This window comes from Sinohyriopsis cumingii, chromosome 3 (genome assembly GCF_028554795.1).
Source record: "Sinohyriopsis cumingii isolate HCF-2022 chromosome 3, ASM2855479v2, whole genome shotgun sequence".
NCBI lineage: Eukaryota > Metazoa > Mollusca > Bivalvia > Unionida > Unionidae > Sinohyriopsis > Sinohyriopsis cumingii.
In genome coordinates, this window is record NC_142963.1 from 126,134,238 (window position 1) to 126,149,577 (window position 15,340).

The 15,340-nt window shown below is 37.1% G+C and overlaps 1 protein-coding gene across 1 annotated transcript in view; it reads right to left on the reverse strand.

Annotated features, from left to right (window-relative positions):
* LOC149803795 (ras-related C3 botulinum toxin substrate 1-like) overlaps nt 1–15,340 on the reverse strand; it is a 55,661-nt gene that overhangs the window by 16,240 nt on the left and 24,081 nt on the right. The window contains exons 2-3 of the mRNA XM_089953596.1: nt 9,051–9,122; nt 5,192–5,309 (exon numbers count right to left, since the gene is read on the reverse strand). Of these exons, the coding sequence (XP_089809722.1) occupies nt 5,192–5,309; nt 9,051–9,122 (190 nt within the window). The remainder of the gene's footprint in view (nt 1–5,191; nt 5,310–9,050; nt 9,123–15,340) is intronic.

The following is a 15,340-nucleotide window of genomic DNA, read 5'->3' on the forward strand; positions in this document are numbered from 1 at the left end:
TAGACAATATTATGAGGCCTTTACAACAACTTTAATCACTAAGTTGTTTTTCAGAAATAGGTCGATCCTAGCCTGACGAAAAAGAAGGAGTCTGGCACTCACATATGGGGTGTCAGCGGGCGGGGAAAATGTAAGTCAATGACTGGTGGCAGGAGGCTTGTTTGAGGAGACACGATGTTTTCTATCTCCCTTCCATGCCTGACGGCAAGAAGTAGGGGTGTATAACCACCTATAATTCTCATGGTCGCGGATATTCTATCGTCTTTGAAATTGCCTGTTTTGTATCCCTGCTGGTAATGTCCCTTATATGGAATGGTCCCTGAATATGGTGTCCAAAAAAGGGAGCTTCAACTGACAGATGTAGTGGAAACTGTTTCCAGCCTGCTCCTCAAATCGATCCCAGTTAAACAGAGGAGCGCAAAACGGGAGAATGAGCAAATTCTCCGCATGCTGAAACTTTAGAGACGAATAGGGCAAGAGTGAATCTTGTATTACCAAGGCTATTTTGCAGGAGGCCATCAGGGTCTTAGCCATGGTGTAGTGAGAAGCCTTATTCACAACATTGGCGTTTCGGATCATTGAATACTACACGTAATCACTTCCGGCCTTCAAGGCGAAGCGAAATATCGCCAAGGAGTCTAGTAGTGAGATAGTTGATAGAACTTTCCTCGCTAGCTTGGAGATTGTATTGAAAACTTGCCAGTCCGCCTGATAACCTTAAAATAAAGTGGTGTCAGTATGCGACATATATCTTCTATAATTGCCGTTAAACTGCGTTCCGTCTGTTACATTGTCGGAATAGATGAATCAGGCATTTCAATTTTACCAACTTCGTCTAGCTGGGTATTATCCACCGCTTGTACACCATGAATCCCTGGTGCAGCATTCCAATCGCAATGATACCATACCTTTGACATGCATCATTGTTTGCACAGGATATGCCGTTAAAAGTGATGGTATTCTAGAATGTCGGTTAGGCGGGGCCAGACGATTTTATGAATAAAGCTGATTCGCAATGAAGTCGTATATTCATGTTTCGTCCTAGTGATCGGTTTCGTTGTACGGTATGCTCGGCATAAGATACTTTAGCTACCTGAATACTCACAAGTCTTTGATAAGCTAATTGTACCCAATGTGTCGTACGTATATCGTACGTTGTTAAGGCCAGACCGGTTGGTGGACCGTCATAACGGTATACTGCGGATGATAAATGTCAGGATGGTCGGTTGTAACGGCCTTTTGTCAGTCAGTGCAATTTTACTTGCAGTTTGTTCAGTCCGGCCGACCGTACGAGAACGTCTGGCAAGAACGTTGACCTTTGAATCGTCATGGTGATGGAGGGGCATCTCATCATCTCCAATGAGACTTGTGAGATATTCTTATGTTTTACGTAGGCCTAGTATCCATGCTGACAAAAATCAATATTGCTCTTTTATGCAACCCGTTAACTGTAAGGACATTAGACCATATTCTCTATTTACGCTGCACACGCTTTACAAGTGTGTGATGCAGAACAATTGCTACAGAGAAGGCACGTTTCGTAAACGTACCCTACTCTCATGTATTTGTTGTCGTGTATTGCCATTGCTGTAATGAAAGAGAATATACAAACTGGTGCATACAACACATACAACAATTTAATATATATTATGAATCATAGAATCATTATAAAAAGTTATATAATTAGATTACATGCATAAAGACAACGCCCGGGATATTCCACCATTGGAAGTCAAATGCAACGAAACCACACGAACAATAATTTAAAAAATATCAATTAAATTCACCGTTTTGATAAACAATGTTGGTACACCATATACAACAATATTTTAACAAACTGTACCACTAAAAAGGAGATATGGATGATAAATTTAAGTTATGTAATTTGTAGAATTAGATGCAATGTCTGTAGGATATTTTAGCACTTGAAACGATAACTCACATAAACCGAATATTCCAGTAGCCACCAATCGGGGTAGAAAGGGGAGTAAAGCTGTAGGAGTTGCTTCCATTTGTCGATATAATGTGCAGAGAGAAAGAAATGTTTCCGTCTTTCTGGGAGTGCTGTACTGGGAGGTAACATAGAAAGTTATCCTAATGTAATGTGATGATGTAATTATTTTCTGGAGAAATCTGTCCTGTTAATAGACACCATTGACAGAGATTTATATGTGCTTATTTAATGGTAAGTGTATGCGAATAGTCTCTTGTATTTAAGAAAATACGTTTGTTTCTATAAATTATATACTTAGTCTTAACATTTTGTTCATGTGATACATGTTAGACTGTAGTACAAAATTATTTTCAGCCCTCTTCAGAACCATCTAATGAGCACTGTACATATTATTTCTTGCCTCTTTTGTACAGATGACTGAAAACAAATCTCTCTTAACAAGAAGAGTAAGTGTCATTTGTATATCCATAATTATTATTCAGTAAGTATAAATATGTGTGACAATGGACTTTGAATACACACCACGAACCGTGAGTGTAAATGCAAAGGCTAAGACTATCAAGGTCAAGCTGTGTTAGGGTATATCAAGGCTATCAAGGTCAAGCTGTGTTAGGGTATATCAAGGCTATCAAGGTCAAGCTGTGTTAGGGTATATCAAGGCTATCAAGGTCAAGCTGTGTTAGGGTACATCAAGGCTATCAAGGTCAAGCTGTGTTAGGGTATATCAAGACTATCAAGGTCAAGCTGTGTTAGGGTATATCAAGGCTATCAAGGTCAAACTGTGTTAGGGTATATCAAGGCTATCAAGGTCAAGCTGTGTTAGGGTACAAGCTGTGTTAGGGTATATCAAGGCTATCAAGGTCAAGCTGTGTTAGGGTACATCAAGGCTATCAAGGTCAAGCTGTGTTAGGGTATATCAAGACTATCAAGGTCAAGCTGTGTTAGGGTATATCAAGGCTATCAAGGTCAAACTGTGTTAGGGTATATCAAGGCTATCAAGGTCAAGCTGTGTTAGGGTATATCAAGGCTATCAAGGTCAAGCTGTGTTAGGGTACATCAAGGCTATCAAGGTCAAGCTGTGTTAGGGTATATCAAGACTATCAAGGTCAAACTGTGTTAGGGTATATCAAGACTATCAAGGTCAAGCTGTGTTAGGGTATATCAAGGCGTCCAAATATTCTCTAATGCGTACAATGATTTTCATCCTAGTTAATCTGTCATTCAGACTGTATACTTCATCATTACTGACTGTATCTGTACGAACCATAGAAAACTTTTGAATCAGCTCATTATTGCACTTAGGATCCCAAGGGCAGTGATAACTGTGGCCTCCTCCTCCAAATCTTGTGGTGGGGGTGGGGATAGCAGACTAAATTTTAGATCAAATGGAAATCGTAGTATATAATGCACTAGCAGCATTAAAAATAATCGAATCTTATTTCTTTGGACCGTTTCGTCACCTGAACTTTGTTGTCTGCACCTTATGTTCATATTTTCCTTCGTCACTTACATTATTACAATAAACATTTTATCATGAGTTCAATTAACAGATGAAAACATGAACATGTATGAACATCATGGAAGTTTCTGTTTTGGATCATTCTCTCATTTAACATCAGGGTTCCCTCATTATCTTCCAGAATTTATTCGAATAAATACACATGTTTTATGAATTACTTTTCTTTTCAGATTAAAAACTAATTCTTTGAACAAGAAATAATTGTTTACTGGCACATACGTTTTGTCATTAGTTAAACCTTAAAATAAATTAAATCATCCTTTCCTTACTTCTGACGTGAACATCAAAAACATGTTATACCTACAGTTGTCCAGAACTTTACATTGCATCCACAAATCTGTAATGTTTTCATTGCTTGACAGGTTTTATCGCCTTTAGCGGCTCTGGTCATTGCTTATGTCAGTATAGATGTGAATGGACATCGACTAAAGAATTTTTTTTTTCCTGATGAAAAATTGTATCCAGGCCGGTGCACATGGTGAAGATTTGGGAGAAGTAGGACAAAATAATCGCTGAACCTGCGATCCTGCACTCAATGTGCAAAAATGGAGCTGTTTTATCTCGGTAGTTTGCTCTTCAGTTTCTCGTCCTATAAATCATTTGTGTTCCATCCAGATAATCCAAGAACTATGGACAAATTTGGTGTTTTTGACCTAATTACGCACTAATGTAGTTTTTATTTTAAATATTCAGTGACTTGTTTTAGTGGCTAATGCAACTGGTCTGATCACAACAATGTTGAGGCATAGATTCTGTGTGGAAGTGATGGAGACACATCAGAATACATTAAGACAACGCAGATTATGACAAAATGTGCAGAGTGAATGCATTGCTTTTAAATTACAGGTCACTGCTGACCATTTCAGCCGTACGGGTATTTTTTAAATTCAAAAAGTTAATGAAATATAGAATTAAAACTGACTGAAATTACTGGATTACAGTAAAAATAACACAATTAAAAATATGCCAATAGAAAGAGGACTTTGTAAGTTGATTTTCTCCACTTGCTTAAATATTCAAGCAGTACACAACCAATTAGATGACAGCCCTGTATGGATCTGATTCAGCTACAGTCCAACATCATTTACCAGACTTCTGTAGACCCAAGTAGTATTGCAATACACTGTTATTAATGTGACTGACTTGACGCTTTTATTCCATATCAAGGTAAACTATCCAACAATTGGGTATATCTAACAATGTACAGGGCAAAAAATTCCATTTAAATGATACAAGACTCATCTGATCAGTTGAAGAAATAATAGTTAAAATAAATACTTATGCCGAAGAATGTAGCAAGAACATTTTATGGTTAATCCTAGAATGTCTGAGTTCAAACATTGGAACTACAGTATATAAACTATAGTAGTATTATCTTAAATATTTAAGTTCAAATATGCATAAGATACGTAACTTTCAAAACTAGGCATTATGCACTGGTATATAGGAACCTATGCAGTGTTCTATGAGTAATTAGCAGAACAAACAGCACTTACTCTGATCTGTCAGCACATTATGTGATGTTTGGACACGACATATAATTAAATATATATGGCATGTGTCAATGTAGACACTTCTGCTGATACTTTCAGAAAATGGCAACTGTATATTGCTATTTACATGCAAAACAGTGCATAAAGTTTTGGAACACTATCTTTATCTGGATTATCAAAAAAATGTCCAATACATTTTTGTACTATATTTCAGTATAAACTTACTGTTTGGGGATAGGAAAGTGGACGCAGTCTGTCGTAGTCCTCCTGCCCTGCTGTATCCCACAATCCTAAGTTTATTGGTCTACCATCCACCATCACATTGGCTGAGTAATTATCAAATCTGGGTGGTAAAACATGTGCATTAAGTTGATGAATTCATATGCATATATGTATTCTGACGTTAGTTTTAATTTATCATCAATAGAACATATCTGTATATATTTATTTTCAATTTCCCAATATAAGACAACATTACACAGAAAAGATATATTATATTAAGTGATTTCTTGCATGTTTTTTACACCATTAATACTGGCCGCCTATCTTGTGCTGAAAAATGGCGTTGAACACAACAACAACAACAAGCGTGTTTGAAATTTAAAATGTATGAATATTTCACTTTATAATTATACCTTAATTGTTATGCTGAGCTGGTTTTGACTACATTATGTATGCAATGAATAGGGTTGGTTGGAGTACTGTCTTTGGAATATCAGCTCGAGTACAATATCTTTTTCAAACAAAAAACAAAACCAAGGATTTCGGTATTGCAACTATCACTTTCAGCAACTTCATTTTAGTTGGTTGAGAAATGACCAGACGTAAAAGAGAAGATATCTCGCCTACTCATCACGCGGTACTGCGCAGCTGAAACATATGGCAAACTACTTGGCATGCATGGCGAAATTATCTGGACTCGACAATCTGCCAAATGATTTTATACGATAAAATTTCTAGACAAAGCTATGAAACACTAACACCAGAGGGCAAGAGTTTTAGGAAAGGTAGACATGTAAAATCTGAACATTTCTGAAGTTAGAGATAATCAGGCTGATATTTATGCCATAATATTTCGGGTCAGCACAAGTTTGAGAAACTGCAAATGCACCTGACCAAGCAAATATCTGAATTTATTGTCTTGTGTATCGCAATCTGAAATGCATTTTATGTATTTGTTTATCGTCCGATTAACTGTTTACTTCATTAACATTCATTTATTTCTAAAGTTATTTTTAGTCGTTGTTTTTGTGTGTCTGTTTTAATGAAATTTTTAATACATTATTGGCTGCTTTCTTGCCGAGGAAATGGGGGCTAAGTGCATTTGTCCTATGACACGCAGCTGACACGAGATGGCATAGATCGGTATTAAACCTGTGACTCTTTCATTACGAGTACAAAACTCTACCAAATGAGCTATCATGGGTTCCTCTTTATTTGTAGCCAAAACTGCTTTATAATCTCCAAGAATAAGATGCTCCAAACATTTGAATATTCCCTTACTTATGCTTAAAGCTACATACAATGTATGAAGAATTATTAGGATACTATCTTTAGTCTGGACCAGCTGCCCTGGTATGTCCCATGGCATGACTGCACGCTCTCATTGCCTCAGCACTAATATTTATATGTGCTCAATGGCTCGTTTGTAGTTAAATACCCAACAACTTAATAACCACAAATCCCCACATGATTCGTTCCATGATTTAATGATTCATTTAAATACTGTTCTCTCTGTTGTTTTGAATCGGCAAATGGTGCATACCAACAAATAATATTTTTTTTAATCTCTCTGAACTGATCACCGGGATCACCACAAACTTTGATATACTTCACGTATTTCTGCAATTTTCAATAAGGTTTGTGGAACATTATACATTTCTAACCGCTAATTGGATAGTCTGTGTTCTGCTGTTTGAATTAAAAGAGGAAAAAAAATTCTGAGGTAATTGCACTGAAATTTCACATTCTTGTAACAAATTGATTCCAACTGTTTCAGTAGCTTTTTCTATGATTATTTTCCAAGGTTGTGTTTAATGACCACGGATCTATTTATCTGCATACCGATATTTGCGGTCGGGAAGGTATATGACTATTTCAGCGTAACAGATCATGGCATTTATGTCAAACAATGACATCGTCAGAAATTGTAGAGTGGATCACATACTAGTTATTAATATGTTCATGCAAATATTCGTGTAGGTAATTGATTATTTCCTTTGCCTGTGTTGTAAAGGTACGTTTTTTGTTTCATTTTCTCCTCAAATGCACGCAACTAGACTTATCTGTGATGGGTGCATCGGAAAGTCCAATGATTATGCTCACTCAACAAGGTTCATAGATAACAGCTTGCTCTGGGATTTCAAAGTTAGGAGATAGTTATTCAGGGCCATAATACATCTAAATACTTCAGAAACCGAACTGAGCTTTGAGCCAATTCAGCTTTTTCTTCTTGTTTCAATGAGGCTTAACAGACACAATACATTTCACGCCACCAATAGGTCATTCTGGGTATCACAGTTCCATTGATATGTTGATTACAACTGTTTCAATAGCCTTTTCTATGGTGATTTTTATGTAGTTGTTTTCCTTTACCATGGATCTATTTATATTCATACAGATAGATAGGCTTTGGAAGGTACATGTAGGCAATTATTTCAAATCATCAGAAACTGTATAGTGAAACCATACAATTTATATTTTCATATAGATGTTCAGATAGTCATTTGATTTTTCCATAGCCTGAATGGTAAATGTACGTTTGGTTTCACTTTCTATTTAAAAGCATACATTTATTGTTGCATCACAAAGTTCCACTGTCACACAATTCACTAATCAGGATGTTAAGGAGATGAGTTTGTTCTGAGATTCAAGGGATGTTTATTCAAAGCCTATAACACCTTTAAATTCTATAGGAACCAGATTTAAGAGGACAGGAAATGAAAGACCAGGACGTCTGTAAATCATATTGTCAAAACTAAAATTATACTCATTCAAGGACTTATTGATATTAAGGTAGATTCCAAATCTTACTGGAATCCAAAAAGTCTTTTATACAATTGTGATACTAAAACCAAAGTTATGAAGAAAGGACAATCATTGCCATAACTTTTCGGAATAACAGCCTGGAATACTGTAATAAAATTCATTCAACCGTTGGTCATTCAAATTTAGTTGAAATCAAACAATACTTGCTAAATGATGCAACAAAAATCAAAGCCAGGAGGAGTGGAAATCAAGAAACATAAGTTCTGTAAATCATGTCATGGAATGCAGGCCATCAATCTCAGTAAAGGTATTATCAATATAAAATCACCTGCCACATTTGTCTGAAATCCAACCAACCTTACAACCTGCAGAAACCCAAGTTCGTAGGAAGAACATTTAGGTGGCATAGCTCGTGGAACTGTGGTTATCAAATGCAGGAAATCAAACTCGTTCAAAGTCTTACCAGTATGAAGCCACAAGCAGCATTTGCATGAAATCAAGCAAGACTCGATTCCATATGCTCTAGAAAGCATGGTCAGTAGGATGGGGAATCATGTGGCATAACTCCTGTAGTTAAAATGGAGGAACAACGGCAATGCAAGTCATTCAAGGTTTCAAAAATATAACACGGCATGTTAAAACTGTCTGAAATCCAACAAACCTTGGTAAAGTTACATTTTGAAAACAAACGTTTGGAGGACTGAAGTCATAACTCACTAAACGACATAAAACGCTAAAAGTAATATTCATTTGAATTCTTATCAATACATATATTTACATACCAAATTAGGTTAAAATCCATTAATTCCAGGTAAAGCATTTTGCATAAGCAAATTATTAATAGATGGATGGACAGACAAATAAACTGACGAATGTACAGACATGATTACTTCAGGGCTTCATGACTTCGCCCAATGGGCCCTAAAATAATAAAGGACAGTTTAAAAAAAAGAAAAGCTATATAACCTTATGAAAATCTTGTCTTTGTATTGTCTCATAATCCTACAATTATTAAAATATCATGACCATCAGTATTAGAAAATTAAAGATCAAAACTCATTTTCATTTAAAGTTTATATTCCACTTATATACTTACACAGTAGGAATATATTCCCCCGGGAAGGCATTTGTGGTATAGCTGATCAAAAGACAGGTCTTACCAACAGCACTGTAACATGGAAAACAAAGATTTACTATCAAGTCATACATCTTCTGTAAATTGAATTAAAACTTGCAAAATTTTACGTGGTTGCTAGAAACACATAAGAAACGAGTTAGTATTGAAAACTAACCTTGTTCAGGCAATAATCTGGTCTTTTAATTGAGCCAAAATTCAAATAATTTGTTCTATAGTTTGGCAGTGTGGAACTTAAGAAAACGTTTTCATTATACCTGATATGGAGTGGGGTAAGGTGGTGGTGTTTAAACACCAAATAGTTTATATTTGACTTCTCAGCAACAATTTGTCAATAGTTAGAAGAAATTCGAATTTTTTCTCGCCTAAAATTGACCCTATACTTACACCACTCGACATGTCCAAAATAAAACGAGGCGCTTTAACTACAAAGACAACTGAACTACGTGAAATACACTTTCATACTGCAAGTAGTTTCTACATCAATGTAAAAGCTATCGATAGGTTGGTCTTAATAGCTATTGCAATCAGCTTCTGCTGTATTTTTCCATAACAAAATATTCACTATAAAAATACATAGTTATGTGGAATATGGCGTTTCGCCTTTTAAGATCTTATGCTAAGGCAGTGAAGCCAGTAACAACACGTACGTGTATATCAGGGTCAAAAGCTTTGAAAGCCTACGGCATTTAAATTTCTGATTCTGCCATTGCCAATGAAAAGTGATACCAAATATCCCACCATTTATAGACAAGAGATAAAGTTAGTGTTAACACAAATATGTATCATGGTAATTTGTTCTATTTTCGTACTTGCAATTGTGGAACTTGTTAAATTTGAATAAAAAAATCGCGTAAAAATCATTTGGGGACAAACACAGTTCATAGAGAAAGACCACTTTGGCATCATATAATATAACAACTTCCAGCTTGAACCAGTGGTAAGGGTTGGGATTTGTCATACCACAAGTTGCGAAATCACAATCTCACTATGAAGAGATTGGATCAAAATCCATTACTTCATACTGCATTGATGGGTAGTAGTACCAAAATCCCGGTTAATCGTTTTATCTTATGTTTTATTATGTTGCTACCTTGGTCTACATTATATTTTCCTTATCAAGAAAATTAGGTTGCTAAAATAACAGCTCTAAGGATAAATTAGGTTTGATTTAACTTAATTTGAAGAAAAAAAAATGTTTTGTCACTGCGAATCACTGCATTCATCTGTTCTTTTTCAAATTTACAGACAACAAGATCTTGACAAGAGGCCTAAGTGCATCCTTTTAATGCTCACCAACCTCATATATTACACACATTGTGGATTATAGATTAACAACTCAATCCGGTCGATATAGATAGTGGTGCAAGGGATTAAGTGCCCACAATGATAAGTGGACGTCCACTCAGTATGGTGTGTAACCCCTATTTGAATCTGTGAAATTCGCTCTGTGGGTCGACACACTAAACACACAGATGGGAGAAACTCCGACGCCGTAAACCAGATCATGGCAGGTCTCAAATTCATACCATTACCTGTACAAGCTATCCGGTAGTAAGATTTCTTGTGTTATTTATCAGTGACCGAGCTAGGAATACATAAATATGAACACCGATAACGTCGAATAAAAAATGAGTTTTTTTAATATCTTGGATATTTTTGCGGTCCTATCCATGACAAAGCGAACATCAGAAAAATTTCCTAGCCATATCGATTGATTATATGTATATGCAACTATTAGCATATACAGAATCTGATTTGCTTCGAATCAAGTGGTAACTTTGATGTTCTTTCTGAATAAATGATATTGGCTGTTACGACCTATTAGTGGTCATTCATGTCAAGATTTAAATGAAAAAAAGCATTTTCTCTTGTAACTTGTATTTGCAAATATACATGCATCACAAGACAATAGCCGGGCATTGGCATTTTTCCTTGAAGTCAGCAGCTACGCCAGTAGTGAATGGGGTCGGATTAGCGACAATGGGAATTAGCATTACAGAGACCCTTGGGTCCGATTAGCGACAAGGGAAATTTAACATGGAGAAAAATCGTGGGTCCGATTAGCGACAAGGGAAATTAACATTAAAAAATATCGTGGGTCTGTCTAGCGACAAGGGAAATTTAACATGGAGAAAAAAAAAAATAATCGTGGGTCCGATTAGCGACATGGGAAATTTAACATGGACAAAAAAAAAAAAAATCTTGGGTCTGATTAGTGTCAAGGGAAATGGAACATGGGATTTTTTTTTTTATAAAAAAGGGTAGGCAATTATAAAGGCTATCTCTTTTCGAGATATATGGCTGGCCCTGAAAAGGGCCTTTGGGTTTTCTTCTTCTTCTGCTTCTAATTTCTTCTTTTCCTCCACCAACTTCTTATTTTCTCACCTACACTCTTTTTCTTCTTTTTTTTCTCCTCCTCTTCTTTCTTCTCTTCCTCCTCTTCTTTCTTCTTCTTTTCATTTTCTTCTTCTTTTTCAATTTTTTCGTTCCAATTGCGTATTCTTATTCTTTCCTCTTCATCCTCCTTCTCCTCCTTGATCTCTTTCATGACACCACTAATCTTGTCCTTTGCTTTCCTTAAGTTATTAATTTCCATCTTCACACGATGGGGACTATAGGAATAATGGTCTTCAACCAGTCTTAATAGCATCTGTTCCATTATTCCTAAGTTGTCTAAAACGTCTTGCAAGGTTTGTAATTTGTCCATTTGGTTTGACGCCATCTTCTTTGTATTCTTTGCAGAATGGTTTGAACAACTAATACTGTGGGTTCTTATACGAAAAGCGCGAACGTGAAGGAAAACATCCCCCTAAAACATAAAATGGATCTTACCTAGATGATGACCAAACATCGCGCGGACGTGAAGGAAAACATCCCCCTACTTTCTCATTTCATATAATATAACCCTAACTATGCTCTCCACATTTGCTAAAAAAAACCATAATCTACTATTCACACAAACATACCTGAGCTCTTACAAACACACAAACACATACACTTCCACTATTAATAAAGAGTTAGTGTTTATTTTCACACTACTCTACCTACACACATTGGCAAATCGATCGTTATTTCTTTTCTAGAGTATTGGGTAGCCCTGAAAAGGGCTGTTTTTTTTAAACTCCAGATGCACCTATCTAATGGTTGCACCTTCCTGGCCTGGCGCCGCACACGCATCTTCTTCCCCAGTCTTCTTTCACCTTTCTTCTGGGGAGCGCAGAGGGAGGATGATTCGCTTCAGCACCCCAATCCTCTGTTTCAGGAATATTAAACGACATCATCTCTTCTCTTTTCTTTTCCTCCTCTTCCCTCTGTCTTCTCTCCTCTTCTTCCTTCTTTATTCTTGCTTCTTCTACGATAGCCTCCGCTGATAGTTCGTTTACTATGCGCCTGGCATATTCCAGGTGCATCTGGAGTTCTAACAGTTTCACTATTCTGCTATTCATTCTTCTGGCTGTGTTGATCAATCAACAAGGGTAGCTGGACTGCCGAACGAGTTTCAATTTATACTGAAAGCGCGGACGTGAAGTAAAACATCCCCCTAAAAACATAAAATTCATCTTACCTAGATCATTAACCAGAACAACGCGCGGACCTAAAAGAAACACTCGCTCACTTTTTTATGCTACCCATCACTTCAATAGACTATCCACATACGCAAGGCAATCCAATCTAACCCCAAATATACACCTCAAACAGCCCAAAAAACCAAACATCATTTTAATCTACTATCCACACCAACCTATTTTATCACTTAGAAACACAAACACACAAACTCATATCCTCACATTTTTTTAAGAAAGAGTTAGTGTTTATTTTCACACTACTCTACCTACACACATTGGCAAATCGATCGTTATTTCTTTTCTAGAGTATTGGGTAGCCCTGAAAAGGGCTGTTTTTTGTTTTGCTATGGCATTCTTTTTTAGTTTCTAAGAATGCGATGTCCTCTGAGGATAGACTTTCTGGCGATAGGTCTGCTTCTTCGGAAAGAGAAGAAGAATTCTTTGGTGTCGATACGACAATCGACAAAGCCTCTGTCAGCTTCAGGTTGCTGCTGCTGTTGCTGTTGTTGCTGCTGTTGCTGCTGTCTCTGAAGTCTGTACTTCTCTGTCCATTCTTCTTTCTCCCTGTTCATTTCTTCTCTGAAGAGCTCTTCTATCAGGTCTTCAGTGATTTTTAGCATTCTCACATTTTCTATCTCTTCTGGCTTCGGTATCAGACTGTGTCTGACCCTATGTAAATTCACGTAGGCTTCGTTTAGCTTAGCTAGTTTGGAGCACATCTTCTTAGGAGGATGAGTCGACAATGGATGGCTAGACTGGGAACAACCCGGTTCTTAAAGTTAAAGCGCGGACGTGAAGGAAAACATCCCCCACACGGTTTTCGAGCCGCAACGTTCATGAGAGGGATAGTAAGAAATGAAAGAGCATCAATCCAACATTCTTATAGCTAAACAAACCACAAAGGCATTTTTTTTCTAAACACAACATTTTTTATTCAAAAAATCACTTAACACTAAACAGCAACATTTTTAACAATAATCCAACATGATAACATCAAACAATTTTTTCAAATCACAAACATTTTTTTTCTTCAAATACAATCTACTTTAAACAAGGCTGACAACGTTGTGAATGAAATTGTGATTTCCACTGTTGGAAATCATTAGGCCATTGATGGACACTACGTTTCCTAGCTTGAGACAAAAGATAAGCATAATGGTCACAAAACCATCGATCTACTTTCACATCGTTTCTAGCAGAAGAACGAGGATCAAAATGAGTCACTAAATGTTCTAAGGAATAGCCCAGGCTGCGATGATGCAGAAAATACACACAATATTGTCCACACACCAAGGAATCTGTGCCTTGTAATTTCACGTTATTGAATCGGGTGGTTTGAGCATTTCTTCTCATAAAGTCGATGATATCGTCTTCCAAAGGGGGCAATCCGTACGAATCGAAATATTCCACACAGCCTTCTTGAGGAAAGTAGACGGCTACCCAGTGGGTTCCTGGGAGATGACTGTCGTCCGTGTTGATCACGTAAGCTTGATGGTCTTTAGGTTTGCGATGAGGGAGTTCATCTTTAGCACAGACGACAGGATTCCAAGAAGACGTATACGAACTGTGGTTCAAAAGGTAATAAAGTTCCCAGGTATCCATTGTTTTGTGTTTGTTTTCTTCTTCACAGGTAATAATACGTCGTCAATTCGATCCTGACTTTTTGCTTGAAAATGTCTGACGAATAAACGGTTATTCGTTCTGTTTCCTCACTCTGATTCAGGAGAGCTTCGATACGATGGATCTCTTGAGTGGTTAATGCTGGACAAGAATGTTCACGCAAGTCTTTATACCACTGGTGCAACACGTCTTTGTTCGAGATGAGACTCCAAGCTTCGTCCAGATACTCGTCCAATTTTTCTTCTTGACTTAACATTAGGCATTTATCGTGTTGAATTTGACTGGGATGATCGTTTTGACATCCATAGCAATTTTTCTTGATCAATTCCGTTATTTTGTCGACCAAGTGTTTGGCAAAACAGGAGACTAAATGGGCTTCTTGTTCTGGCCATCTCGACTTCATCATGATATCTTCTTCGTCTTTGTCTTGAGATTCTTCTCCTTCCACGGTCTCCTTACATTCCATCTCCAAAGTTTCTCCACTAGGTAAAGAGGGATAACAGTCTTCCATGGCTTTCTAATAATCTAGAATGACTTCTCTCAAACTGTTGATTTCTATGGTATTATCGAATTCTGCATACAGGATGACGTTCACTGTCGCTGGTAGTTTATCTGCAAACTGAAGTTCCACACGAATCTGGCCAGATTTTATAGGGTGGAAATGTCCCTCGTCGCTGCCTTGGTCTGGAGTGAAATCGAAAGCCCACAAAGCATAGCCTCCTGCATAATCGTCATACTCAATGCCGTGACTGGTGTTGGTTCCTAACTGACCGGTGGCTTCGTACAGGGACAAGTACGATCTCAAGTAATTCATTTTTTTGGAATCAAAGTCAGTTTCGAAAGGTCGGGTACACAAGGTCTTGCCATCACGACTGACTTCGACTTTCTTCACTAAAAAGTGTTGAAAGTTGAAAGGATTTTCTTTGAAGGCTCCGTTGAAGGCTGAATTCGTGACCATACCAAGGATCAAACGTTTGGGTAACTGTCCTTGGAACAGATGATCTTCGGTTATGGATTGAAGTCCAGCAGAAATGGTGAACGTTTTCACTTCCACACGTCGGA